The sequence below is a fragment of the Mobula birostris genome, chromosome 8, assembly GCF_030028105.1.
Source record: "Mobula birostris isolate sMobBir1 chromosome 8, sMobBir1.hap1, whole genome shotgun sequence".
NCBI classification, from domain to species: domain Eukaryota; kingdom Metazoa; phylum Chordata; class Chondrichthyes; order Myliobatiformes; family Myliobatidae; genus Mobula; species Mobula birostris.
The window spans coordinates 129,276,142-129,301,816 of record NC_092377.1 but is presented as its reverse complement, the minus strand read 5'-3'; the positions used below and the strand labels follow the sequence as shown (position 1 = coordinate 129,301,816).

Sequence of the window (25,675 nt, the reverse complement as noted above, 5' to 3'; positions counted from 1 at the left end):
ATACTTGAACCCTAAAGACCTCCCTACTGCCCCCTCCCACGCAAAAGCAGAGCAATGACCATCCCCCTCCCCCAAGGGACAGAGAGGGGAGACTTAACAGGACAAACAAAACGCTGGCTGCTTTACAGTGTTAGTGTCTACCATGTCGCTTCCTTCCCCCACCCCCCGACTACTCCGACTGGAGAATCGGCAAAGAGAGTTCACCAAGCCCCCAACAGCTGATCTGCGTTCCCGATATCCCATTTCCCCCCGCGACGCTTCAGTTGGTGGCACTGGCATGGAATCTGCTTGTTCCCAGGGCCGCAAGGCGTCAGCACCTCGAAGGTGTTCTCGCCTTCTGGGCTGCATCCTCAGGATATTGAAAAGCAGCCGATTAGTGAGTCCCGGGAGCGGATCCCATTGCTGCAAAGAACCCAAGTGTGAGTGTCGCTCTCGATCAGGGTCTTCGACAGAACCCCATCCTCCTTGAGAAGTATCTTAACGAAGTGTCCTAATCTCACTGTGGAAGTTGTGGTAAGGTAGGGGTTAACATAATGTCGAGGCGAGGATGGAGTGCAGACTGCCCAGGCAAGGGAGGTCTTTGCATTGCAGGTTACAGAGCCACTTCACCTCCAGAGACAAGATAAGAATATAAGGGAAGCAGTGACACTAACTGAGGGCCAATTACTTCACAAAGTATCATCGTTGTCAGCTTGTAGCTCCATGGACTTTTAACACCTGCACTGTGAGTGGCGATTGATCTTGCAAGTAAGGAATGTCAACGTAAACAGTTTACCAAATAGCCAGTATCTGTAACTGTGAGTCAATTCTGTGCAAAATGGCATTTTTTTGTTCGTACGTCAAAGCGGTGTGGTGATGGGGGGGGGGCGGCCACGCTGTTCTCCTGGTGCACAGGTAAAATGAAGTGCGGTTGAGGAGTGAGTGTGAGCTTTTCGAGTCCAGTGGCAATGACACCGCACACCGAGGTTAGCCCAGTGGCGCAGGGGGTAGAAGCGTGATCTCCTGGATTCAGATTCAGGTTTGATCCCGACCTGCGGCACAGTCTGTGTGGAGTTCGCACATTCTTCCTGTGACCCTGTGGGTTTCTCCTGCATGCTCCAGTTTCCCCTCACATCCCCCGCCCCCGCCCCGGCAAAAGAAGAAGTAAGGAACAACTTACCCTTAGAGTGTGGTTAACAGGGAACTGACAGGAATAGGTGAAGAAGGACATTACTGATTGACTAGATTGATTGAGCAGCCTTCCAGATAAATTGTGAGGTGATGGACTTTGAGAGGAAGAATAGTGAGAATTGGGTTATTGTGATTTTGTGGACTGAGATACAATGGAAAGCTTTTGTTTGTGTGTCACTCTACATTGAGATGGTACAAATGGACAAACAGAATGCAGAGTAAAGTGTTACAGAAGAAGTGCACTGCGGGCAGATAGTAAGGTACAAGAGGCACGGCGAGGTAGCTTGGGAGATCGAGTCTATCTGGATTGTCTGACAACAGGGTAGAAGCTATCCTTGAGTCTGGTGGGACGTGCTTTCAGGCTTTTGTATCTCCTGCCCAGTGGGGAGGTGGGGGTGGAGAGAGAGAATGTCCAGGGTGGGAGGGGTCTCTGGTTATGCTGGCTGCTTTTCTGGGGGCAACAGGAAGTGTAGACAGAGTCGGTGTTGGGGAAGCTAGTTCACGTGATGTGCAGAGCTGTGTTCACAACTCTCTGCAGTCACAGGCAGAGCCGTTGCCGTACCAATCCGGGATGTATCCAGATAAGATGCCTTCTATGGTTTAAAATTTTCTGAGGGTCTACCTGATGATTTTCCTTAACCTCCTGAGGAAGTAGAGGTTCTGGTGAGCTTTCTTGACCATGGTGTCTCCAGTTGGATGGTAAGAGTGATCCACAAGAAATGAATGGTAGAGGTTGAGCGACAGAGGGACCTTGGTGTACACGGTCAGGGATCCCTAAAGGTAGATAAGATAGGACACTTGCCTTCATTAGTGGAGTCACTGAAAGCAGGAGCCGGAGGATGTGGTTACAACTTCCATCAACGCTGGCTACTGCACGTGAACCTGGTCACCACAGTGCAGGGAGAGGGTGCACAGGAGACACTGCCTGTGATGGGCAAGGAGAGATGGGTGGAGGCTGGGTCTGTTCTCCCTGGAGTGGAGGGGGCTGAGGAGAGACTTGATAGAGGTGGACAGAATCACAATAGGGACTTGTCAGATCATTCCACAGGTAGAATGAGGCAAGGCAATAACAATGCAGAATAAAGAGTAAAAGCTACCCTAAAGAGTGCAGAGCAGATAAAGATCGTAATGAGGCAAATTGTGGAGGTCAAGGCTCCAATCATTGACCAAAAGGTCCATTCAGGGTAACTGTGGGGTAGAAGCTCTCCTTGAGCCTGGTGGGACGTGCTTTCAGGGTTTCGAATCTTCTGCCGGATGGGAGGGGGGAGAAGAGAAAATATCCGGAGTGGGTGAGGTCTTTGGTTATGCTGGCTGCTTTACTGAAGCAGCAGGAAATATAGTCAGAGCCCATGGAGGGGAGGCTGGTTTCCATGATGTGTCCACCACTCTCTGCAGTCTCTTGTCACGGGCGGAGCAGTTGCCGTACCAAGCCGTGATGCATCCAGATAGGATGCTTCCTGGGGTGCATTGATAACAATTGGTGAGGGTCAGGAGGAACATGCCACATTTCGTTAGCCTTCTGAGGAAGTGGGGGAGGGTTAGTGAACTTCCTTGGCTGAGGCATTTCCTTGCACATGAGGTGAACTCTTCAGCCTCTGTCACCAAAGTGTTCTGAAACTTTAGCTCAGAAGTTATAAATTCTTGCACAGGTACTGATCCAACTGAAACTTTATACATTCCTGAATCATGTTATTTTCCTATATAGCCAAAATCATAATGGGCATTAATGACCAATAGAAACTAGGAGTGAAAAGTAAATAACACCATAGAGTTAGTAAGATAATTATCCAAATGCAAATGAGTGTTCTATAATTCAGAAGAATGAGATGGAATCTTATGGAAACAATCATGAAAGGCATAAACGAGAGAGACAGAGAGGAATGTGGATGCTACTGGAACTAGGATAAAGTGTCAAGATTTGGGGGAATAGATTTTGGATGGAGATGAGGAGGAACTGCTTACACCAGAAAGTAGTGAATCTGTGTAAGCAGTGGGGGTGACATCATTAAATACACAAACATTTGTATTGAAGGCACAGTGAGATGGGTTTTTGCAGATCAGGGGAGTTAAGGTTCTGGGGGAAAGGCAGGTAGATGGAGTGGAGTTAATGCCAGATCAGCCATGACCTTGTGGATTGGTGGGGCTGTTGAGCCTGTTTCTGTTTCTTCTGTTCTTATTCTTTGTCAGTATCCTTACCTCGTCCTAGTCTGCCTGGCGACCTTGGCTCCCAGGCTGTGTGAATGGCAGCTGGGTTCGCGAGAGCAGAGTTCAGCATGTATTGACTATACAGTGTCTGTATGCTGTCTCTATCGGATATCTTCTTAATCCTTGCCTTGCAAGTAATCTCCTCAAATGGTCATCTTCCCCATTTCCCACCCCCACCCCATCCACCACCTCAATTCTATTGGAGAACACTTCCTTGCCAGAACCATAACTAAGGAGAGAAAGCTATTTATGTGCAATGATATGGGGTTTGCTGACTGTGAAGGTGTAAATCCAAATGAATACCTTAGGCCTTGTGGAATATAGATAGATAGCCATAAAGGGTAGTTTCACTGGAGTCACCTACTCTTCCAAACACTACCCTCTTCATCCTCCAGTGTGAGTTTAGCAGCCAGTGCTCACCATTTCAATGCTGGGTGCCCTCTCCCTACCAAAGACAACACAGTTCAGTTGTCTTTAGTGATACATGTTGAAATCCAGACAAAACTCTTAAAGCACATCTAAAACTCAGACCATTTCTATCTTTTAAAAAATTCCAAATTACAGTTTCTAAAAAAAAACAAAGGATTTCTAAAATAGAAGGTACAATTCCTGTCAGGTGAAGAGACATGGCAACGAATTGCAGACAAATGAATCGTACATCGTAGAAAGCAAAGACAGAGGAATGGATTTTAGTTCACAATCAGAATCAGGCAAGTGTTGTAAAATTTGTTAACCTAGCAGCAGCAGTTCAATACAATACATAATATAGAAGATAAACCGATTACAGTGTACGTATATTGAGTAGATTTAAAAACATGCAAAAACAAATAATATGCATTAAAAAAAGTGAGGTAGTGTCCAAGGGTTCAATGTCCATTTAGGAATCGGATGGCAGAGGGGAAGAAGCTGTTCCTGGATCGCTGAGTGTGTGCCTTCAGGCTTCTGTATCTCCTACCTGATGGTAACAGTGAGAAAAGGGCATGCCCTGGGTGCCGGGAGTCCTTAATGGAAGCTGCCTTTCTGAGACACCGCTCCCTAAAGATGTCCTGGATACTTTGTAGGCTAGTGCCAACAATAGAGCTGACTAAATTTACAACTCTCTGCAGCTTCTTTCAGTCCTGTGCAGCAGCCTCCACTCCCCTCATACCAGACAGTGATGCAGCCTGTCAGAATGCTCTCCACAGTACATCTCTAGAAGTCTTTGAATATATTTGTTGACATACCAAATCTCTTCAAACTCCTAATGAAGTATAGCCACTGTCTTCCCTTCTTTATAACTACATCGATATGTTGGGACCAGGTTAGGTCTTCAGAGATCTTGACACCCAGGAACTTGAAACTGCTCACTCTCTCCACTTCTGATGCCTCTGAGGATTGGTTTGGTCCACCCCTCATTCCTATAATTTTTTGACATTCTTTAACTAATCCCTGTCTACATTTATACTATTTTTTTGCCTTCACACATACATGATATTTCTTCAGATGTCCTTTTTACACAAATGGTCTCAAAGCTCCTTGGAGATACAGTCCCCTGATCCACTATTAATGTTCTGAAGCTGACACTGAGCATACAAACTTCCCAACTATTAATAGATCACCCATTTAATGCGCTAAGTAATATTATCCATCTGATCTGCAAGCTTCCTTGAACTGAATATAGCCAGCTTGTCTGGTCTGAAACAAGCCCAACGAAATAGCCCATTGTCTTGCACTCCAACTCCTGAGAGGTCAGTCTGGGTGTTGTGAGCTAACATCCTGGGCAGTGCATTTGTTTGCAAAGTTGTTCTTTCAATTTCAAACTGATTACTAATTGCCATTTACATTAAAAACTGAAGACTGGCTCCCGTTTATGACATGAAGCTAAACAAAGAAGTTCCAACTGATTCTGAAACAACAATTTGTTCTTTCCCAGTGACATTGCTGTGTTTAGAGAGTCAAACTTGGCAAAAAAGAAAAGATGAGGCCCCTGGCCCAGGGAGTGAATCTCTCTCGCACGTTTTCCCTGGGCGGGCTCTGGTATGTTTGAGGCTGGCCAGTCCCGGGGTGGGGCAGATCAGCCGTTTGAAAATGGTGCACTATGTCTCAACATCCTGCCTTCCTCTTGCAGCATGAAGCCAGCAGAGATCCCGTGGGCCGAATCCGGGGCACTGTACATCGTTGAGTCCACTGGTGTCTTCCTCAGCGTGGAGAAGGCTTCAGTGAGTAGGCGGAGGCCCCCGTTGGGGAAGGGGGGGTTGTATTGGTGTGGAATGATAGGTGTAATGAGTTAGCCTTCTGTGTCATGGCTTTCCTACTTGTGCTTCTAGATGGCCTATCCTACGCATGTGTATAGACTTGTTCGTTGGTTTATCACTGTCCACAGCACAGAAATGGACACGTTGGCCCATTGGGTCCAAGGTTCCCACCCAAGCTAGACCTATTTGCCCGTGTTTGGCCCTGGCCCATATCCCTCTAAACTGTCAGTGACAGGTAGGGTGCCTCAGGGATCTGTTCTGGGACCCTATCTCTTCGTGATTTTTAAAAATGACCTGGATGAGGAAGTGGAGGGATGGGTTAGTAAGTCTGCTGATGATACAAAGGTTGGGGGTGTTGTGGATAGTGTGGAGGGCTGTCGGAGGTCACAGCGAGACATCGATAGGATGCAAAACTGGGCTGAGAAGTGACAGATGGAGTTCAACCCAGTTAAGTCTGAGGAGGTTCATTTTGGTAGGTCAAATATGATGGCAGAATATAGTATTAAAGGTAAGACTCTTGGAAGTGTGGATGATCAGAGGGATCTTGGGGTCTGAGTCCATAGGACAATCAAAGCTGCTGCGCAGGTTGACTCTGTGGTTAAGAAAGCATGCGGTGCATTGGCCTTCATCAACTGTGGGATTGAGTTTAGGAGCCGAGAGGTAATGTTACAGCTATACAGGATCCTGGTTAGACCCCACCTGGAGTATTATGCTCAGTTCTGGTCACCTCACTATAGGAAGGATGTGGAAACCCTAGAAAGGGTGTAGAGGAGATTTACAAGGATGTTGTCTGGGTTGGGGAGCATGCCGTATGAAAATAAGCTGAATGAACTCGGCCTTTTCTCCTTGGAGCAACAGAGGATGAGAGGTGACCTGATAGAGGTGTATAAAATGATGAGAGGCATTGATCGTGTGGATAGTCAGAGGCTTTTTCCCAGGGCTGAAATGGCTAGCATGAGAGGGCACAGTTTTTAAGGTGCTTGGAAGTGGGTACAGGGGAGATGTCGGGTAAGTTTTTTTACGCAGGGAGTGGAATGGGCTGCCGGCAGCAGTGGTGGAGGAAGATACAACAGAGTCTTTTAAGAGACTCCTGGATAGGTACATGGAGCTTATAAAAATAGAGGGTAATGGGTAACCCTAGGTAATTTCTAAAGTAAGTACATGTTCGGCACAGCATTGTGGGCCGAAGGGCCTGTATTGTGCTGTAAGTTTTCTATGTTTCTAAGTCAAAACATCTTCTCCAGGGCCTCGCAGAGACCGTTGGTCCTGGCTTTTATGCTGCGGTATTGTTTCCCGGATGGTAGCAGCTGGAACAGTTTGCGGTTGGGGTGACTTGGGTCTCCAATGATTCTTCGGGCCCTGTCGCTGTAAATATTCTGAATAGTGGGAAGTTCACATCTACAGATGCACTGGGCTGTCCGCACCACTCTCTGCAGAGCCCTGCGATTGAGGGAGGTACAGTTCCCATACCAGGCAGTGATGCAGTCAGTCAGAATGCTCTCAATGTGCCCCTGTAGAAAGTCCTCAGGATTTGGTAAAGTGGGTGAGGTGTGTACATTAGCATTGTTTAGAAGATATTTGATAGGAAAGGTTTAGAGGGATAGTGGGAAAATGGTGTAAACGTAGACGTGTGTTGTGGCTGGCGTGGACCAGTTAGGCCAAAGGCTCTGTTTCTGTGCTGTGGGATAGGAAATTTCTGCAATTTTCTTCCCCAAGAAGCTCGGTGTATTTGAATCTTTGGTCACAGAAAGGCTCGAGACCGAAGAGAGGCTGCCATGAAGGTCCCTCTTAATCGCATCTGTCTTGCGTTTCAGCTGCATCTGCAGGGCGGAGGTAAGCGTGTGGTGGTGACGGCTCCTTCCCCAGACGCCCCCATGTTCGTCATGGGGGTCAACGAGGAGAAATATGACCCAAGCACCATGAGTGTGGTCAGGTGAGGCCGAGCAGGGACAGGTGCAACTGCAACTGGTAAGGTACTGTCACACATGCAGAGAAAAGCTCTAGTGTTCAGTCAGACATCAGCACACCTGCGGGAGTGCAGGTGGGAACAGAGTGTTACAGTTACAGACAAAGAGCAGGACAGCCAGACAATAAGGTGCAAGGAGAGATAGATTGTGAGGTCGAGTCTCTCTTTGAGTAAATGCTTAGTCTCTTCCCCCCCCCCCCCCAACCTGTGCACTCTCTTACCCGCCCCGCTCCCCCCTCAGCGGCACGTGCACTGTCTCTCCTGCCCCCCTCAGTGGCTCATGCGTGCTCTCTCCTGCCCCCCCCATGCATGAACGCTCCCTCCTGACCCCTCTTCCCCGCCCACCCACTCCCTCCCGGGCCCCCCTCCCACATCTTCTCTTTTGCTCTTGTACGCACATAAGCTTGGGCTCTCCCTGTCGATATTCAGTCTATCTCTCTCTCTGTCCACCTGCAGCAACGCCTCCTGTACCACCAACTGCCTGGCTCCCCTAGCAAAGGTGATCGAGGATAACTTCGGAATTGTGGAAGGTCTGATGGTGAGTTTGTCAACACCTTGGGTTCTCCCTCCTCCCTCCATCCCCACTCCAGGGAAAACAGTCCCAGCCTGTCCGTCCAGTCTCTCCTCATAATTCTCACCGTCCAGTCCCGGTGACGCCCTGCACCCTCCCCAGCTCAATGACATCCTCCCTATCGCTGAGTGGCCAGAACCGCACACACTACTCCAAGTGCGGTCTCACCGTCGTCTTGTACAGCTGTAGCCTGACATCTCAACCCCTGTACTCAGTGCCCTAACTGATGAAAGCCAGCGTGCCAGGCGCTTTCTTCACCGCCCTGTCCGCTTTCATCACCACATGTACGACACCCTCCAGGACCATGTGTAAGTCCTGCCCTGGTTTAACTTGCCAAAGTGCAACAAAACACGTTCTTGTCCGAGTTAAGCTACCTGCTGTTGTTGGCCCTCTCCCCTAGTTGTAATTGTAACCGTCTGGTTCTGTGAGCTGTGTAAGTCTGGAGAAGGCAGTCTCTGGCCCCACCAAATGTGTGAGATTGAGGTCCAAAACCTCCTGTTTGTGTGGATGCTCCGTGATGGCTTTTTCCCCTGAGAGTGGGGGAGATTCAAACAAGAGGACATGAGTTGAGAGTTAAAGGGCAAAAGTTTAGGGGTAACATGAGGGGGAACTTCTTTACTCAGAGAGTGGTAGCTGTGTGGAACGAGCTTCCAGCAGAAGTGGTTGAGGCAGGTTCGATGTTGTCGTTTAAAGTTAAGTTGGACAGCTATATGGACAGGAAAGGAATGGAGGGTTATGGGCTGAGTGCAGGTCGGTGGGACTAGGTGAGAGTAAGCGTTTGGCACGGACTAGAAGGACCGAGATGGCCTGTTTCTGGGCTGTAACTGTTACGTGGTTATATATGTGTTACCCTGTTACTCATCTGTACTACGAAATAACAAACAGTACACCATGTGCAATTAAACAATTTAGCTTTATAATTCTTAATTTGACTAAACGGTTAGTAAAGAAAAACAAAAAGAGAAGGGCCCATTTTAATGGAACATCTATTGTGTGCATTGTTGGAGCTCACGGTTTCCCTTCCGTTGGTCCTCCATTCGATTTCCCCGGGCTTCAACTCCCGGCCCCACTCCAAATCCACTCCGTCCTGGTGTCTTCTGTCCCCGTCTTCGACCGAACACAAGACCCAGATCACCTCGGTCTCAGGCACACGGCAGGGAAAAAACACTCCCTTTATTGGACGGCACACATTCCAAAGCCCCCATTATCCCTAGTCATGACCCAAATATTGCTACTACAGAAGAACCATTACATTAGCACTGAAATCTTTCCCAGGGCATTATGTAACCTTGGACAACTTTCTTTGCCGACTGCCATGCCATCAATTTTGGTGTTATCGGCAAACTTAGTAACCGTACCAATGTCTTGTAACATGATATCCCTACCCCTATACTCTGCTCCCTGGCTGATGAAAGCCAACCTGCCAAATGCCACCTTCACCCTCTATATTTGTGTGGCCACTTTTGGAGAACTAAGTACTTCTACCACTAGGTGTCGCTGTTGTACAACAAGTGCACCCCGGGCCTTGCCCTGGTTGAAATTTCCGAACTATAATGCCTCACATTTGTCTGTGTTAAATTCCCTGACCCACTTTTCCCAGCAGATCTTGATCCATAAATTCCCATCAGCCTTTCCTTGGCCCATTTCCTCAGCTGACCTCGACCCCATTATAATTCCATACAAGCTCTCTTTGCTGTGCACCACACCACCAGTCCTGGTGTCATTGTTAAACGTTCTCTTTGTGAACACAAACGGGGGATGTTTTGTCACAGTGACCTGACAGAGGTGTCAAGATAATGAGAGGCATTGATCGTGTGGATAGTCAGAGGCTTGTCCCCAAGGCTGAAATGGCTGGCACAAGAGGGCACAGTTTTAAGGTGCTTGGAAGTAGGTACAGAGGAGATGTCAGGGGTAAGTTTTTACGCAGAGAGTGGTGAGTGCGTGTAATGGGCTGCTGCTGGCAGTGGTGGAGGCGGATACGATGGGGTCTTTTAAGAGACTCCTGGATGGATACATGGAGCTTAGAAAAATAGAGGGCTCTAGGTAAGCCTAGATAGTTCTGAGGTAGGGACAAGGCACAGCTTTGTGGGCCAAACGGCCTGTATTGTGTTGTAGATTTTCTATATTTCTATGTGAACAGTAGCTCCTGGTGGACTGCTGTAGAACAGAGAGACTTGGAAGAACAACAGCACACTTACTTCAAAATGTAGACACAGGCCAACAAAATTCAATGCGGATAAATACAAGGTGTTGCATTTTGTGAGGGTGTATCAGGTCAGACTTTCAGATTGAGCGGTAGGGATCGAGGCAGTGCTACAGGCCAGTGTGACCTAGGAGTACATAACTCCGTATCATTGGTGTCGCAAGTAGACGGGTTGGTGAAGGACACGTTTGGCACGCTGGCCCTCGTTCGTCGCTCAGGTCAATGACTACAGGAGCTGAGCCATCGCCTTGCAGTTGCACAAGACGTTGGTGGGGCTGTATTTGGAGCACTGAGTTCAGCTTTGGTCACCCTGCTGAAAGGTACCAGGGTTAAGGCATCAAGAACTGAAGGGTACTGGTTTAAGGTGAGAGGTCATAGAAACTCGAGGGGCAACTTTTTCTGTGCTGCATTGCACTGAGAGTCAACGAGGACATGTCTTATTTCTTCTGAGGAAGCAGTGGCATTGGTGAGCTTCCTTGGCTGTGGTGTCCATGGGGTTTGGACCAGGACAGGCTGTTGGTAATGTTCTCTCCAAGAAACTTGAAACGTTGAGCCCATTGACGTAGACAGGATTATGTACACACCTCACCCTTTGCTACAGCCAATAACTAGCCCTTTTGATTTTGACAATGTGGGGGAGGTTGCTGTCGTGACTCCATATCACTGAGCTCTCTGGTTGGACCGGGCTGGGCTGCTCCAAAGGACTCGAAGCTCTCGGCCTCTGCGACCCCAGTGACATGCAGTCTCTCCTTCCTCGAACAGACCACCGTGCACGCCTACACCGCCACACAGAAGACAGTGGACGGGCCCTCTGCCAAGGCCTGGCGTGATGGCCGAGGTGCCCACCAGAACATCATCCCGGCCTCGACGGGCGCTGCAAAGGCGGTGGGCAAGGTCATCCCCCAGCTCAATGGGTAAGCTGCCAGGCTGTTTTATCTGCATAATTATCAAATCAAGCGTAAAGGAGAATTAAATAAACATTGCTCAGAATCCAATGCAGCACCAAAAAACACAACCAGACAATGAACAATAAAGATTTAAAAAAAAAACTGAAGAGGCAGTTGGCTCACAGATAGAGAAAGCTTCGAGACAGTGCGAGAGGGAGGATAGGCAGGTGATCGAGAAAGGACGGGCTCAGACTGGTGGATTGAGATGTGTCTATTTTAATGCAAGGAGTATTATGAACAAAGCAGATGAGCTTAGAGTGTGGATCAGTACTTGGAGCTATGATGTTGTGGCCGTTACAGAGACTTGGATGGCTCGGGGGCAGGAATGGTTACTTAGAGTGCCAGGCTTTAGGTGTTTTAGAAAGGACAGGGAGGGAGGCAAACGAGGTGGGGGCGTGGCACTGATGATCAGAGATAGTGTCACAGCTGCAGGAAAGGAGGAAGACATGGAGGGATTGTCTACTGAGTCTCTGTGGGTGGAAGTTAGGAACAAGAAGAGGTCAATAACTCTACTGGGTGTTTTTTATAGACCACCCAATAGTAACAGGGACATCGAGGAGCAGATAGGGAGACAGATTCTAGAAAGGTGTAATAATAACAGGGTTATCATGGTGGGAGATTTTAATTTCCCAAATATCGATTGGCATGTCCCCAGAGTGAGGGGTTCAGATGGGGTGGAGTTTGTTAGGTGTATTCAGGATGGTTTCTTGACACAATATGTAGATAAGCCTACAAGAAGAGAGGCTGTACTTGATCTGGTATAGGGAAATGAAGGTGTCAGATCTCTCAGTGGGAGAGCACTTTGGAGATAGTGATCACAATTCTATCTCCTTTGCCGTAGCATTGGAGAAGGATAGGAACAGACAAGTTAGGAAAGCATTTAATTGGAGTAAGGGGAAATATTAGGCTATCAGGCAAGAACTTGGAAGCATAAATTGGAAACGGATGTTCTCAAAGAAATGTATGAAAGAAATGTGGCAAATGTTCAGGGGATATTTGCCTGGAGTTCTGCATAGGTATATTCCAATGAGACAGGGAAAGGATGGTGGGGTACAGGAACCGTGGTGTACAAAGGCTGTTATAAATCTAGTCAAGAAGAAAAGAAGAACTTAAGAAAGATTCAAAAAACTATGTAATGATAGAGAGCTAGAAGATTATAAGGCTAGCAGGAAGGAGCTTAAGGAAGAAATTAGGAGAGCCAGAAGGGGCCATGAGAAGGCCTTGGCAGACAGTATTAAGGAAAACCCCAAGGCATTCTACAAGTATGTGAAGAGCAAGAGGATAAGACATGAGAGAATAGGACCAATCAAGTGTGGCAGTGGAAATGTGTGTTTGAAACCGGAGGAGATAGCTGAGGTACTTAATGAGTACCTTGCTTCAGTATTCACTCCAGAAAAGGATCCTGGCGATTGTAGGGATGACTTACAACGGACTGAAAAGCTTGAGCATGTAGATATTAAGGAAGAGGATGTGCAGGAGCTTTTGGAAAGCATTAAGTTGGATAAGTCACCAGGACCTGATGGATGTTGTTCCATTATTCAAGAAAGGGAGTAAAGATATCCCAGGAAATTATAGACCAGTGAGTCTTACTTCAGTGGTTGGTAAATTGGTGGAGAAGATCCTGAGAGGCAGGATTTATGAACATTTGGAGAGACATAATATGATTAGGAATAGTCAGCGTGGCTTTGTCAAAGGCAGGTCGTGCCTTATGAGGCTGATTGAATTTTTTTAGGATGTGACTAAACACATTGATGAAGGAAGAGCAGTAGATGTAATGTATATGGATTTCAGCAAGACATTTGACAAGATACCCCGTGCAAGGCTTATTGAGAAAGTAAAGAGGCATGGAATCCGAGGGGATTTTGCTTTGTGGATCCAGAACTGGCTTGCCCACAGAAGGCTGAGTGGTTGTAGACGGATCATATTTTGCATGGTGGTCGGTGACCAGTGGTGTGCCTCAGGGATCTGTTCTGGGACCCTTACTCTTCGTGATTTTTGTAAATGACCTGGCTGAAGAAGTGGAGGGATGGGTTAGTAAATTTGCTGATGACACAAAGGTTGGGGGTGTTGTGGATAGTGTGGAGGGCTGTCAGAGGTTACAGCGGGACATTGATAGAATGCAAAAATGGGCTGAGAAGTGGCAGATGGAGTTCAACCCAGATAAATGTGAAGTGGTTCATTTTGGTAGGTCAAATATGATGACAGAATATGCTGCTGATGGTAAAACTCTTGGCAGTGTGGAGGATCAGAGGGATCTTGGGCTCCGAGGCCTTAGGACACTCAAGGTTGCTGTGCAGGTTGACTCTGTGGTTAAGAAGGCATACAGTGTATTGGCCTTCACCAACCGTGGGATTGAGTTTAAGAGCCAAGAGGTAATGTTGCAGCTATAGAGGACCCTGGTCAGACCCCGCTTGGAGTACTGTGCTCATTTCTGGTCGCCTCACTACAGGAAGGATATGGAAACTATAGAAAGGGTGCCGAGGAGATTTACAAGGATGTTGCCTGGATTGGGGAGCATGCCATATGAGAACAGGTTTAGTGAATTTGATCTTTTTTCTTTGGAGTGTGGATAGTCAGAAGCTTTTTCCCAGAGCTGAAATGGCTAACACAAGAGGGCACAGGTTTAAGATGCTTGGAAGCAGGTACAGAGGAGATGTCAGGTTTTTATGCAGAGAGTGGTGAGTGCGTGGAATGGGCTGCCGGCGACGGTGGTGGAGGTGGATACGATAGGGTCTTTTAAGAGACTCCTGGATCGGTACATGGAGCTTAGAAAAATAGAGGGCTATGGGTAACTCTAAGTAATTTCTAAGGTAAGGACATGTTTGGCACAGCTTTGTGGGCCGAAGGGCCTGTATTGTGCTGTAGGTTTTCTATGTTGCTAAGAATCTGATCAGAGGGGAGAGTGGATCATTGGAGAAAGAGCTGGAGAAGGGGACCTGGAGGGAGGTAAGAAGAGGTAAGAGGCTAGATTGGGGAATAGACAAATAGGGAATGGGAGGGATTTTTTTATATCGGAAGGAGAAATCAGTATTCATGCCATCGGGTAGAAGGCTACCCAGATGGACTATAAAGCTGGCGTCACTGTGGCACAAGAGGAGGCCGAGGATGGATGTGTCAAAATGGTAACGTGAATAGGAATGAAAACGTTTGGCCACGGGGATGTTCCAGTTTTGGCAGAGTGAGCGGAGGTGCTCGACAAAGCGGTCCCCCAATTTACAACGATGGGTCTCACTAAAGTTGGGGGGAGGGGGCCACACCAGGAGCAGCGAACGCAATAGGCAACCCGAGCAGAATAGCAGGCGAAGTGTCACCTCACCTAGAAGGACTGTTTGGGGCCCCGAATAGATGTGAGGGAGGAGGTGTATGGGCAAGTGTCAGGAGGGAAATTCGTAGGGAGGAGAGAATGGACAAGTGAATCACAGAGGGAGCAATCCCTGTAGAAAGCCAGGGGTGGGGGAGAGAGGTAAAGATGTGGTAGAATCCCTTTGGAGATGGTGGAGATGACAAACTGAGCCACATGGAAGCTGTAACTGGGAAATATAAAAGTCTTTATTCACACAGTTAAGCTCCAGGAGAGAGCGATTCCAGGAGAATCTCACTCTTCTGACAGGATGCTTTATACTTGTTCAACAGAAAGATAACAATGAACAGTGAACCACAGGTTCAATTGCTATCATCACCTACTTAACTTTAACATTTGTAATGTAGTCATGTACATGTACAGAATTGCTTACTTACAATGATAGCACATCCCAACTGGGAGAACCCCTTTGGATATTCAATACTGGTTCTGTTCCGAAAGTCACTGAGTAGAAACTCCAGAGACCTGAGACATACCCCTGTTGTTACAGTGTTGGAGGGTGATTCCTTGAGTGTACAACTAACCAGAAGGTTAAGCGGCTGCTCAGATCTGTCCTGAACTTCACACACGAAATGCCAGAGGAGCTCAGCAGGTCAGGCAGCACCTATTGGATCAACATTTCGGACTGAGACCCTTCATCAGGACTGAAAAGGAGGGATGGGGGGGAGAGGGGGGGTGGGGGTGGGGTTCTGTCCTGAACTGTGTGGAGATGCGGGGAATATGTTAGTAGCACATTCTTTCCTTGTGTAGGTTCAATGGGACAGTCAGAATAATTGGTTTTACTAACCACAGAGTACAGTATCAGTTGGAAGTTAAATTGTGTGCAGGTTTTATTTCCTCAATGGAGACTGACTCACATTTACTTAATCCGTAAATATGCCATCCACAGCTCCCCCGCTTCCCATTGCGACCCACTTCCCTTCTCCTCCTTCCTCTGTCCCCATCTTCGCTGTAGAGACATGCCACGCAGGACACCCAGATACATCTTCTCTCTGCATTAGGGGTTCCCCCACCCTGCACCATGCCTCCCCTCTCCCACCCCATTGCCAACTCCTGCTCCCCTCCCCCATGGGGCAGAGACCTCACTTTCACTCACCCCACCGCCCCCTTGACTATTATAGACTATTCTGCCCATCCAGTCTGGTCTGCCATTTGATCATGGCTGATTGATTATCCCTGTCAACCCCATTCACCCCGTAACCTTTGCCACCCTGACTAATCAGGAGTGTGTCAACCTTCACTTTGAATATACTCTAACTCGGCTTTCACAGCTGTCTGTGGCAGCGAATTCCACAGGTTCCACCCCCCACCCAACCTCCACACAAAAGAAAAATCTTGATGGATAGGTTGGACAGGTCAGCCAGAGAAAGACTGAGATCTTGACCCTCAGTGTGGAGTCTCCTCCTGTCAAGGCACATTGCATCGACTTACCCAACACCAGCAGATTCACCTACCTGGGCAGCATCTTTCGGCAAGATGGTGGGAACAAGGACAACATCCAGTGCACACTCAGCAAAGCTAGAAACATCTTCAGATCAATGAGCGACACAGGGGGATCAACCAATTACAGCGTCCAAAGGTGAAGCTGCACCAGGGCTGTGTTCTGTCCACACTCTTGGGAGGGAACGTCGACTCGGACCATGAGAAGCCTGCATCAGGCATTTTCATGCCTTACAAGGCGCAGATTGGAAGTCTGTGTGGGGCGCCACTCCTCGCACAGACACTAGAGCAATGTGTGGTTAAGTGCCTTGCTCAAGGGCACAAACACGCTGCCACAGCTGAGGCTCGAACTAGCGACCTTCAGATCACTAGACGAACGCCTTAACCACTTGGCCACGTGCCCAACCCTCTTGTACAGGTCAGAATGCTGACCCAAGACAGAGAGTGACCTTTCCAAGGTGTCGTCATTCCACAGCACGAGACTCCGGAAGATCCTCTGTATTTTCTGGCCAAGAAAGATCTGCAAGCACACCATACTCCTTCAGTGTCACTGAGAGGACATGGCCACAATCGTCATGAGGAAAAGTTTGGATTGATGAGAAGGGAGGCCAGCTCCTTCATCAAGACAGAACCTCTCTGGACCCCTGAGGGACGGCGGAAGTGTAGGAGACCAAGACAACTTAACACTGTACCGTAGAGGCAGAAATGAGGACCCTGAACCACACCTGGGGCACAATGGAGAAGATGGCCCAGGACAGACAACGAGGGCTTCATTGTTGACCGAAACAGGGAGTGACTAACCATCCTCTGGCTAAAGAAATGTCTCTCCATCTCTGTTCCAAAGGGATATATCTCCATTCTGAGGCTGTGCCCTCTGGTCCCAGATTTCCCCCGCTATGGGAAACATCCTCTCCATGCCCACTCTATCTAGACCTTTCAATATTCGGTAGGTTTTGGAAGGGGATGCTGGTGTCGTCCAGGTGAGTAACCACGGTCTGTTCTGTAGGTGGTGCTCACTGCAGCCACTGTGAACCGGTGGAGGGAGGGAGTGTTTAGGGGGGCAGGGTGGGTTGCCGATCGAGCAGGTTGCTCTGTCCTCCGAGAGATGTTGGAGCCATGAGAAATGGGGAGTGTTCTATCATACCCCTCAGTGGTGCCTTGTAGATGGGGGACAGGAAATGTGGTGGATGTGGAGTGCATGGACTAACTCTGCCCAGAGAGGTGAGGGGTGGTCCATCACACTGCTAACCTGTAGACAGTGGACTAATAGTAATGCACTCTCTCTCTGTAATTTTCCTTCTCTCTTTGCTTCCCCCGCCCTCCCACCACCAGGAAGTTGACCGGAATGGCGTTCCGCGTTCCCGTGGCGGACGTCTCCGTCGTGGATCTCACCTGCCGCCTGGCCAAGCCTGCCTCCTACGCGGAGATCAAGGAGGCGGTGAAGACAGCGTCCGAGGGATCACTGAGGGGCATCCTGGGGTACACAGACCACCAGGTGTGTGTGGGTGGGGGGAGGCAGGGAGGGTTGGGAATGTCCCATCCTTTGAGGGGAGAGGGAAGTCCAGAATTACAGGGGAGGGGTGGAAATCAAACAGGTCTCTGCCTGTCCCATCAGCCCCTCAATTGTTCTGAGCCAGCCTTCGGTAGTTGGATGAGACAACTTGGGCGCAGGTTCATGCTCCACCTCAGAAAGTGTGGAACTGGTGGGTGTGTGGAGGGGTGGGGGCGTTGGCAGTTCCCCCTCCCCCTGCCCTATACCCTCCCTCCACCCCCTCTTGCTAGAGACATTGGCTTTGTCATCTGACCTACACTCCCGCACAGCCGTACAGTGCAGAATCAGGCCGTGTCTCTGCTGACCCAGTTTATCAGCCTCCAGGTGTGAAATCTTCTGCCTTGATGGAACTCTAAAACAGATCCGGCCCTTCGGCCCATTGTGTCTGTGCTAAACACAATGTGAATTAAACTAAATGCCTTTCTCCCTGCACACGGCCCATATCTCTCCATTTCCTGCTGGGGCTGTTGCTGTTTGTCATCGACATCAACAGTCTGGATGATAATGCAGTTAACTAGATCAGCAGATCTGTAGGTGACATCAGGGTGTCGTGGATGGCGAGGAAGAACAATCGTGGCTTCCAGCAGGATCTGGACCAGCTGGAAAAATGGGCTAAAACATGGCGGATGGAACTTGATGCAGACAAGTGTGAGGTGTTCCACTTCAGTAGGACCAACCAAGGTTGGTCTTACACAGCAAACAGTGGGGCTCTGAGGAGTGCGGTAGAACAAAGGGATCTGGGAATACAGGTCCACAATCCATTAAAAGTGGCATCACAGGTAGGGCCATAAAGAAAGCTTTTGGCACATTGGCCTCCTTAAAGCAAAATGTTGAGTACAAGAGATGGGATGTTTTGCTGAAGTTGGTGAGGCCTAATTTGGATTATTGTGTGGAGTTTTGCTCACCTACCCACAGAAAAAATGTAAATAAGGTTAAAAGAGGACAGAGAAAATTTGCAAGGATATTGTTGGGTCTGGTTATTCATAAAAAAAAAACTTGTTCACACACCTCCTTTGAACTTCCCCTCTCGCCTTAAATGTGTGACCTCCTGTATTGGAAATTTGACCCTGGGGAAAAGTTATAAACCCCAGCTGTGCCCTGACCAGTGTGTTACAGCCTGTCTGTAGTAAGGAAGGTGAATGCAGTGTTAGCATTCATTATGGAGGATGAGAATGTAAAAGGGAGGATGTAATGCTCAGCCTGTATAAGGCCCTGGTCAGGTCACTCTCGAGTCCTGTGTCTGAGGAAGGACGTACTGGGCCCGGAGAGGTTCACGAAAACAATCCCAAGATGAAAGGCTTGGCATACGATGAGTGTTTGGTGTCCCTGGGCGTGGAGTTCATATGGGTGGGGTGAGTCTCACCGATGGAGAATCTCACCAAAACCCACCCGGGGACTCAACGGCCTGGATCAAGCAGATGTTGAGAGGATGTCTCCTATAGCGGGAGAGCTTCAGATCGGAGGACACAGCCTCAGGAAAGAAGGGGGAACAGAGACGAGGAGGAAATTCGTTCAGTTGGGGGGTTGCTGCAGAGGGCAGTTGAACCCCGGTCAGTGGCTGTGTTTGAAGTGGAGGTGGATAAATTCGTGATTAGTAAGGGAGGTTAAGGATTACAATATAAGGTGGGAGAAAGGCAGGGTAGGGGGAAAAATCAGCCAGGATTGAATGGCAGAACAAAGTCGGGGCTTAAATCCATAACTTTGCACCAAAACTTTAAAGTTCTAAGTCATGTAAATGTATGTCACCATATACAACCCAGATTCTCGTTTTCCTGCGAGCATTCACAGTAAAAAGAGGCAACATGATAGAATCAGTGGGAGACCGCACTGAGCAGGATGGACAACACCCAGTGGGCAAGAGACGACAAACTGCAAATACAAAATGAGAAAAAAATAAATAAATAAGCAACAAATAGTGAGAAAATGAGTTGTAGAGTCCTTGAAAATCCAAACCACAGCTGACAAAGTCGGGTATCTGGTGTGCCGTCTTCACCAGTGCCAGTCCATTCTGGGATCCCTCACTGTGTCCCCGACCTGGGTCACCTCAGACTTCTGAGGGATTTGGATCCTGCCTTCCCTCTGCCCTGGGGAGGGTCCTTGGAGGGAGGGATGTGGGCCTGCTGTCTATTTGGGTCAATGGGACTGATCGTGGGAGGGGCTGTTTTCAGGTTGCCCCTGGAAGAGGACCTCAGTGGCAGCAGTGAGAAGGTTTGAGGGGATTAGGGGGTGAGACTTATACGGGCAGTGGGACATTTCACGGTGAGTTTCTGCCCGCAGGTGGTGTCCAGCGACTTCGTGGGAGACCCCCGCTCCTCCATCTTCGACGCTGGCGCTGGAATCTCGCTCAACGACAACTTTGTGAAGCTCATCTCCTGGTGAGTCCACGGCAGATTGGCCGAGTGACCCTTTCACCTCTGACCTCTGCTTATCCATTGAGGTCCAGGTCAGAGACCTTAAAGTCCCTTGACCCTTGAGGGACTTGGACAGTCTATGAACTCCTCGTCTGATGGGGCCTGACTGACCTTTGGCTGAGGTGTCCCAGGGGCCCAAGTTATCTTTGCCCTCTAACTGGGGCCTAAATTCCTCACCTTTTTTTTTCCAGTCCTGCCGAAGGGTCTCAGCCTGAAACATCGACTGTACTCTTTTTCCATGGCCTGCTGAATTCCTCCAGTATTTTGTGTGTGTTGACTGAATAACTCTTGACCCCCTGGCTGGAGTGGCAAAAATGACCCTTGACCCCAGCCTTTTGGGGGGGGGAGAGTGGGTGCCTGTGACCCTTGATCCCTGTCCGAGGTGGTTGAACCCCTGCCTGAAGGACCCCTTGAGCCCTGTCTGAGGCAGCCCCTGGAGTTGCCTGAACAGCTCTGGACCTCTTGCTCCTCATAATGAACCCCTTCACCCACCCATTCTGGGACAGGGACATTTTAACCACTGACTGACTTTTGTTACCCTCCCTCCCTCCCTTTCCCCCTCTCTTCCCCCCCCCCAGGTACGACAACGAGTTTGCCTACAGTAACCGGGTGGCTGACCTCCTGACCTACATGTTCAGCAAGGAGGATTGAGCAGCCTCCGACCCCTCGAGAAGAGGAGAGGCGGGGGGGTGGGGATGGGACGGGAAACTGCCACTCCCCGCTCTCCGAAGCGCCGAATTGGCTGTAGATTAGACCGTGAGCACGGGTCTCCCCGTTACACAACTGGACGCTCCTTCCCCTCTCCTCAACAACCTCGCACACAGCCGCGCTACCCCTCGTCTTGTCTCGTCCTGTGTCGCCGCCCACCCGTCGTGTTCGGAATGATGTGTCCGATGCCGAGGGACTCCGATCAGCAGCAGCCGGTTCCTCCGGGAAGGAGTCGCGATTCCTGCAGTAGTGTCGGTGTTCAATAAAGCAGTCACCAGCTCTGTCAAGTCTCGTCCATTGAGTGAGCAGAGGAGGGAGGCGAGGTGACCTGTGAAGTAGAGGAGTGTAACTGTGGGGTGGGGGAATGAGGGTGAAGGAGATAGGGAGGGTAACAAGGGTGAAGGGTAACCAGGTTGGAGAGTGGGGGGGGGAATAGTTGGAGGATAATGGGAGGGGTTTGAGGGTGAAGGAGAGGTCAAGAGTGATGGGGTTGGGGGCAGAGAGGAAGAAAGAAGCTGTTATGTCAGAGGAGGAAGAGAGGCTGACCCTTTAAACTCCTTTCTGTCCCATTCGGGAGCGTGGACAAGCAGAGTGGGATGGGGGGGTGCAGAATTCGCTGGGGAGGTGTACACTTGGCAACCCCCATCTGTAGAGATAGAAGAGAGTTCCTGAGGCACAGCAAGATCCCAGTGCACAAGGGTTGGTGGGACAGTTGGGGGGGGGGCATTCTTCCTCCTGATTGACTGAGCCGGTTTTGGCCCCACCCAGTCCAGGAGCAAGTGGCACACTGCGGGAGTTCACCTTGTCTCTCCCTCAACCATTCTCCCAGGTGCTCCCTCCTCCATCAGAAGCCCTCTTCGATGGCTTACCCTTCCTCCTCGCTGACCCTCACACAGCAGGACGCTCCCTCCAGTCCTCATCAGTACTCCTCCCACAGCCACTAGCCTCCCTCAACACCTTTCCTGCAGAGGAGGATGATGCCACGCTTGCATCCTCCTCACTCCTCTCTGCCCCTCCTGCAGAGCTCCCTCACTCCTCGCTGCCTATCCTTCAGACCTCCCTCACAACTTGCTCCCTGCAAAGCTCCCTCACCCCTCGCTGTTCCTCCTGCAGAGCTCCCTCACTCCCCGCTGTCTATCCTTCAGACCTCCCTCACAACTTGCTCCCTGCAAAGCTCCCTCACCCCTCGCTGTTCCTCCTGCAGAGCTCCCTCACTCCCCCTACTCCTGCTGCAGAGCTCCCTCACTCTCCGTCCTTCCTCCTGCGGAACTCTCTCACTCCTTGTCGTTCTTCCTGTTCTGCACTTTCTGTGCAGCTGTAACACTCTGTTCTGTTATTTGAAACACTCTTGGACGGGTTGTTTGGCAGGAAAGGTTTTGCAGAATAAGGGCCAGGCACGGGCAAATACATTATATGGACTCCTTGATCAGCCGTGCTGGGTAACTTGGTGATTTTGTGACCCTGGGAGGCTGGGGTGAGGTGCAGAGGGAATTTGTCAGGTTTTGTTGCTGTTTGTGTGATGTGTGTGGGGCAAATCCAGTGGGTTTGGCCGTTCTAACCTGTGCTGCCTGGATTAGAAGGTATGAGGTGTTGGCAGAGTTTGGACTAATTTGGATTCTTTACTCTCGAGCAGCAGAGACCTGATAGAAGTTTGTAATAGTGCAAGAGGCACAAAAGGAGTGGACGGCTGGTCTCTCTCTCACTCTCTGTTGCGTGCAGCACCCACACCTTCATCAATGCAAGAGTCAGGAAGTCACGTTTGCTGCTGGTCACACCACACTTGGAGGACCGTGTGTAATTCTGGTTGAAGGATGTGGGGACTTTGAAGAGGTTCACCAGGATGCTGTCTGGATTAGAGGGCATAAGATATTGGATTTAGGCAAACTTGGGTTGTTTTCTCTGGAAGCTGAGACCTGAGTGGTTTATAAGACTATGGGAGGCATAGATAGAGTAGACAGTCGGTATCTTTTTCCTTTGAAATTTCTAATACTTGAGAGCATGAATTGAAGTTGAGAGAGGGGAGCATTTATCACACAAATAGCTGTGGCTGCCTGGAACTCACTGCCAGGACTTGGAGATGGATGACCTAACGGAGGAAAGTCCCTGGCTCTGTGACTCAGTAGGGAAGGAGGAAGAAGAGGCATGCTGTGGTGATAGGGGAATGGACAGAGGTTCTGTGGGCCAGAATGAGATTCCTGGATGGTAAGTTACCTCCCAGGAGCCAGAGTCTGGAATGTCTCATTCTGAGTCCTCAGCATTCTTAAGTGGGAACAGCCAGAAGTAGGTACCAATGACATGGGTAGGGCAAGTGATGAGGTTCTGCATAGGGAGTTAGGTGCTAAATTAAAGGGCAGGACTTCTGAGGTTGTGATCTCATGATTGCTACCCATGCCATGTGCTAATGATGCCAGAACTAGAAAGATTATACAGTTTAATATATGGCTGAGGAGTTGGTTTAGGAGGGAGGGCAGAAGATATTTGGATCATTGGGCTCTCTTCCAGAGAAGGTAGGACCTGTACAGAAGGGAGGATTTGCACCTGCACTGGAGGTGGACTAATATCTTAGTGGGAAGGTTTGTTAATGCTGCATGGTGGGGTTTAAACTAGAGTTGTAGGGGGATGGGAACCAGAGTGCTAGAACAGTTAGTGGAGAGGTTACAGAGACAGATGTTAGTTAGACCTCAGACAGAGTTAGGAATCTAAAATTTGAGCATGCCGCAACTAGTGTTCTGAGCTGCCTGTATTTCAATGCAAGAAGTATTATGGAGAAGGCGGGTAATAGTGCTGAAGATGAGGAAGCTGGCTTACCATCGGGCAATGAGTAGTGAGAGGAGGCTGCTGATAGGGTAAAATTACAGTCAATAGGATGTGTTGCAACATAAAAGGCAGACAAACTGAAAAAGGTGAATATAGGACTGGAAATGTTATATTTGAATGCGTGCAGTATACAGAATAAGGTCGATGAACTTGCAGTATCATTGCAGATATGATGTAGGCATCGTTGAATCATAGCTGGGAAAGATTATAGGTGGGTTGAAAGGACAGGCAGGAAGGCAGAGGGGGTGGTGTTGCTCCATTGGTAAAAAATGAAATCAAGTCATTAGAGATGACACTGGGTTGGAAGATGCTGAATCATTGTGGGATAGAGCTAAGGAACTGCAAGGGTAAAAAGACTGATGGAATTGTACACAGTAGGAAGGATTTAGCCTTCAAATTACAATGGGAGACAAATGCATGCCAAAAGGGCAATGTTACAATAGTCATAGGGGACTTCAATAGGTAGGTAGGTTGGGGAAAATCAGGTTGGCGCTGGATTCCAGAGGGGGGGGGGGGAATTTGTAGAATGCCTATGAAAACAACAGGAATTCTGCAGGTGGTGAACGCCTACGAGATGGCTTTCTGGAGCAACTCGTGGTTGATCAGCTATTTGGACTGGGTGTTGTGCAATAAACCAGAATTGATTAGAGAGCTTAAGGTAAAAGAACCCTTAGGGGATAGTGATCATAATATGATTGAGTTCAGGGAAGACTCTAGCATAGATAAAGCAGTAGCTGATTGGCAGGAAGTAAAAAGTAGGAATAAAGGAGCTTTTTCTGGTTGGCACCCAGTGGTTTCCACAGGGATCTGTGTTGGGGTGGATTCTTCTGTCAATGATTTGGATGATGGAACTGATGGCTTGTTGCAAGGTTTGCAGACAATATGAAGTTGGGTGGATGATCAGGTAGTAGAGAGGCTACAGCAGGACAGATTAGGGAAATGGCAGATGGAATACAGTGTTGGGAAGTGCGTGGTCATGCACTTCGGTAGAAGAAATGAAAGAGTTGACAATCTTCTCAATGGAGAGGAAATTTTTAAAAAATGAGATGCAAAGTCTTGGAATCCTTGTGCAGGATTCCCTAAAGGCTAATTTGTAGGTTGAGTCGGTGGTGAGGAAGGCAAATGCAATGTTAGCATTCATTCCAAGAGGTCTAGTGTATAAAAGTAAGGATGTAATGTTGGGACTTTGGGAAGCACTGGTGAGGCCTCCCGAAGTATTGCGAGCAGTTTTGAACCCCTCGTCTTAAAAAACGTGCTGAAACTGAAGAGGGATCAAAGGAGGTTCATGAAAATGATTTCAGGATTGAAGGGCTTGTCATATGAAGAGCATCTGATGACACATCCCTGCACCTCCTCCAGCTTAATGACGTCCTTGTACCTGGGCGAGCAGAACTGCACACAGTACTCCAACTGCAGTCTCACCATTGTCTTGTACAGCTGTAAAGTGAATATATACTCCCACCAGCCGGAAAGTGTTCTCGTCTCCCTGCTGCCATAAGGGAAGGGGGCACTACAGCACATACCAGGCCCTTTGGCAGCTAGGATTCTCCACTCAAGTTAGTCCCATTTGCCAGCATTTGGCCCACATCCCTCAAAACTTCCCTGTTCATGTACCTGTCCAAATTTAATGGTGCTAACGTAGCTGCCTCAACCACTTCCTCTGGCAGCTTGACCCATATGCAGACCAACCTCTGGGTGAAAAATATCATCCCTTTAAATCTTTCCCCTCTCACCTTAAACTGGTCACCACCCCTCCTGGTTTTATAAACCTCTATGAGGGTGACCTTTATAAAACCTGTATAATCCCAGCCAGTCCAATCTCCCTTTATAACGCTCACCCTCCAGTCCCGGTAACATCCTGGTGAATCTTTCCTGCCCCCTCTCCAGCTTCACGACGTCCTCTGGTCCCTCCAGCAGAGAGGAGGTTGCTTTGTGAACATCAAACACAGCACACTAGTGCGGGAGATGTACGAAGGGACCAGGGCTTCGTTGGACAGAGCGCCTGGGATCTGGGGAGATGTCCGAGTCCTTTGCTGAGTCAGACAGCTGCACTCGGCCAAACTGCTAAGGGGAGCATGAAGTGGAACAGA

General features: G+C 49.0%; 1 protein-coding gene and 1 long non-coding RNA gene across 8 annotated transcripts in view; one reads left to right on the top strand and one right to left on the bottom strand.

Moving 5' to 3' along the window:
- The window catches only part of LOC140201697 (glyceraldehyde-3-phosphate dehydrogenase 2), a 45,025-nt gene extending 23,976 nt beyond the window's left edge, over positions 1 to 21,049 (top strand). For all 7 annotated transcript variants that reach the window (XM_072266239.1, XM_072266243.1, XM_072266238.1 and 4 more), the window contains 7 exons: positions 5,483 to 5,573; positions 7,424 to 7,542; positions 8,032 to 8,113; positions 11,112 to 11,263; positions 17,430 to 17,592; positions 19,927 to 20,024; positions 20,639 to 21,049. In XM_072266239.1, coding sequence (XP_072122340.1) covers positions 5,483 to 5,573; positions 7,424 to 7,542; positions 8,032 to 8,113; positions 11,112 to 11,263; positions 17,430 to 17,592; positions 19,927 to 20,024; positions 20,639 to 20,711 — 778 coding nt within the window. In that variant the 3' untranslated portion in view covers positions 20,712 to 21,049. The remainder of the gene's footprint in view (positions 1 to 5,482; positions 5,574 to 7,423; positions 7,543 to 8,031; positions 8,114 to 11,111; positions 11,264 to 17,429; positions 17,593 to 19,926; positions 20,025 to 20,638) is intronic.
- LOC140201700 (uncharacterized) lies at positions 9,041 to 15,643 on the bottom strand. The gene is made up of 2 exons (XR_011886940.1): positions 15,035 to 15,643; positions 9,041 to 11,285 (listed from the first exon to the last, which is right to left on the bottom strand). It is a non-coding gene; the product is annotated as an uncharacterized lncRNA (long non-coding RNA).
- Positions 21,050 to 25,675: the final 4,626 nt, after the last annotated feature.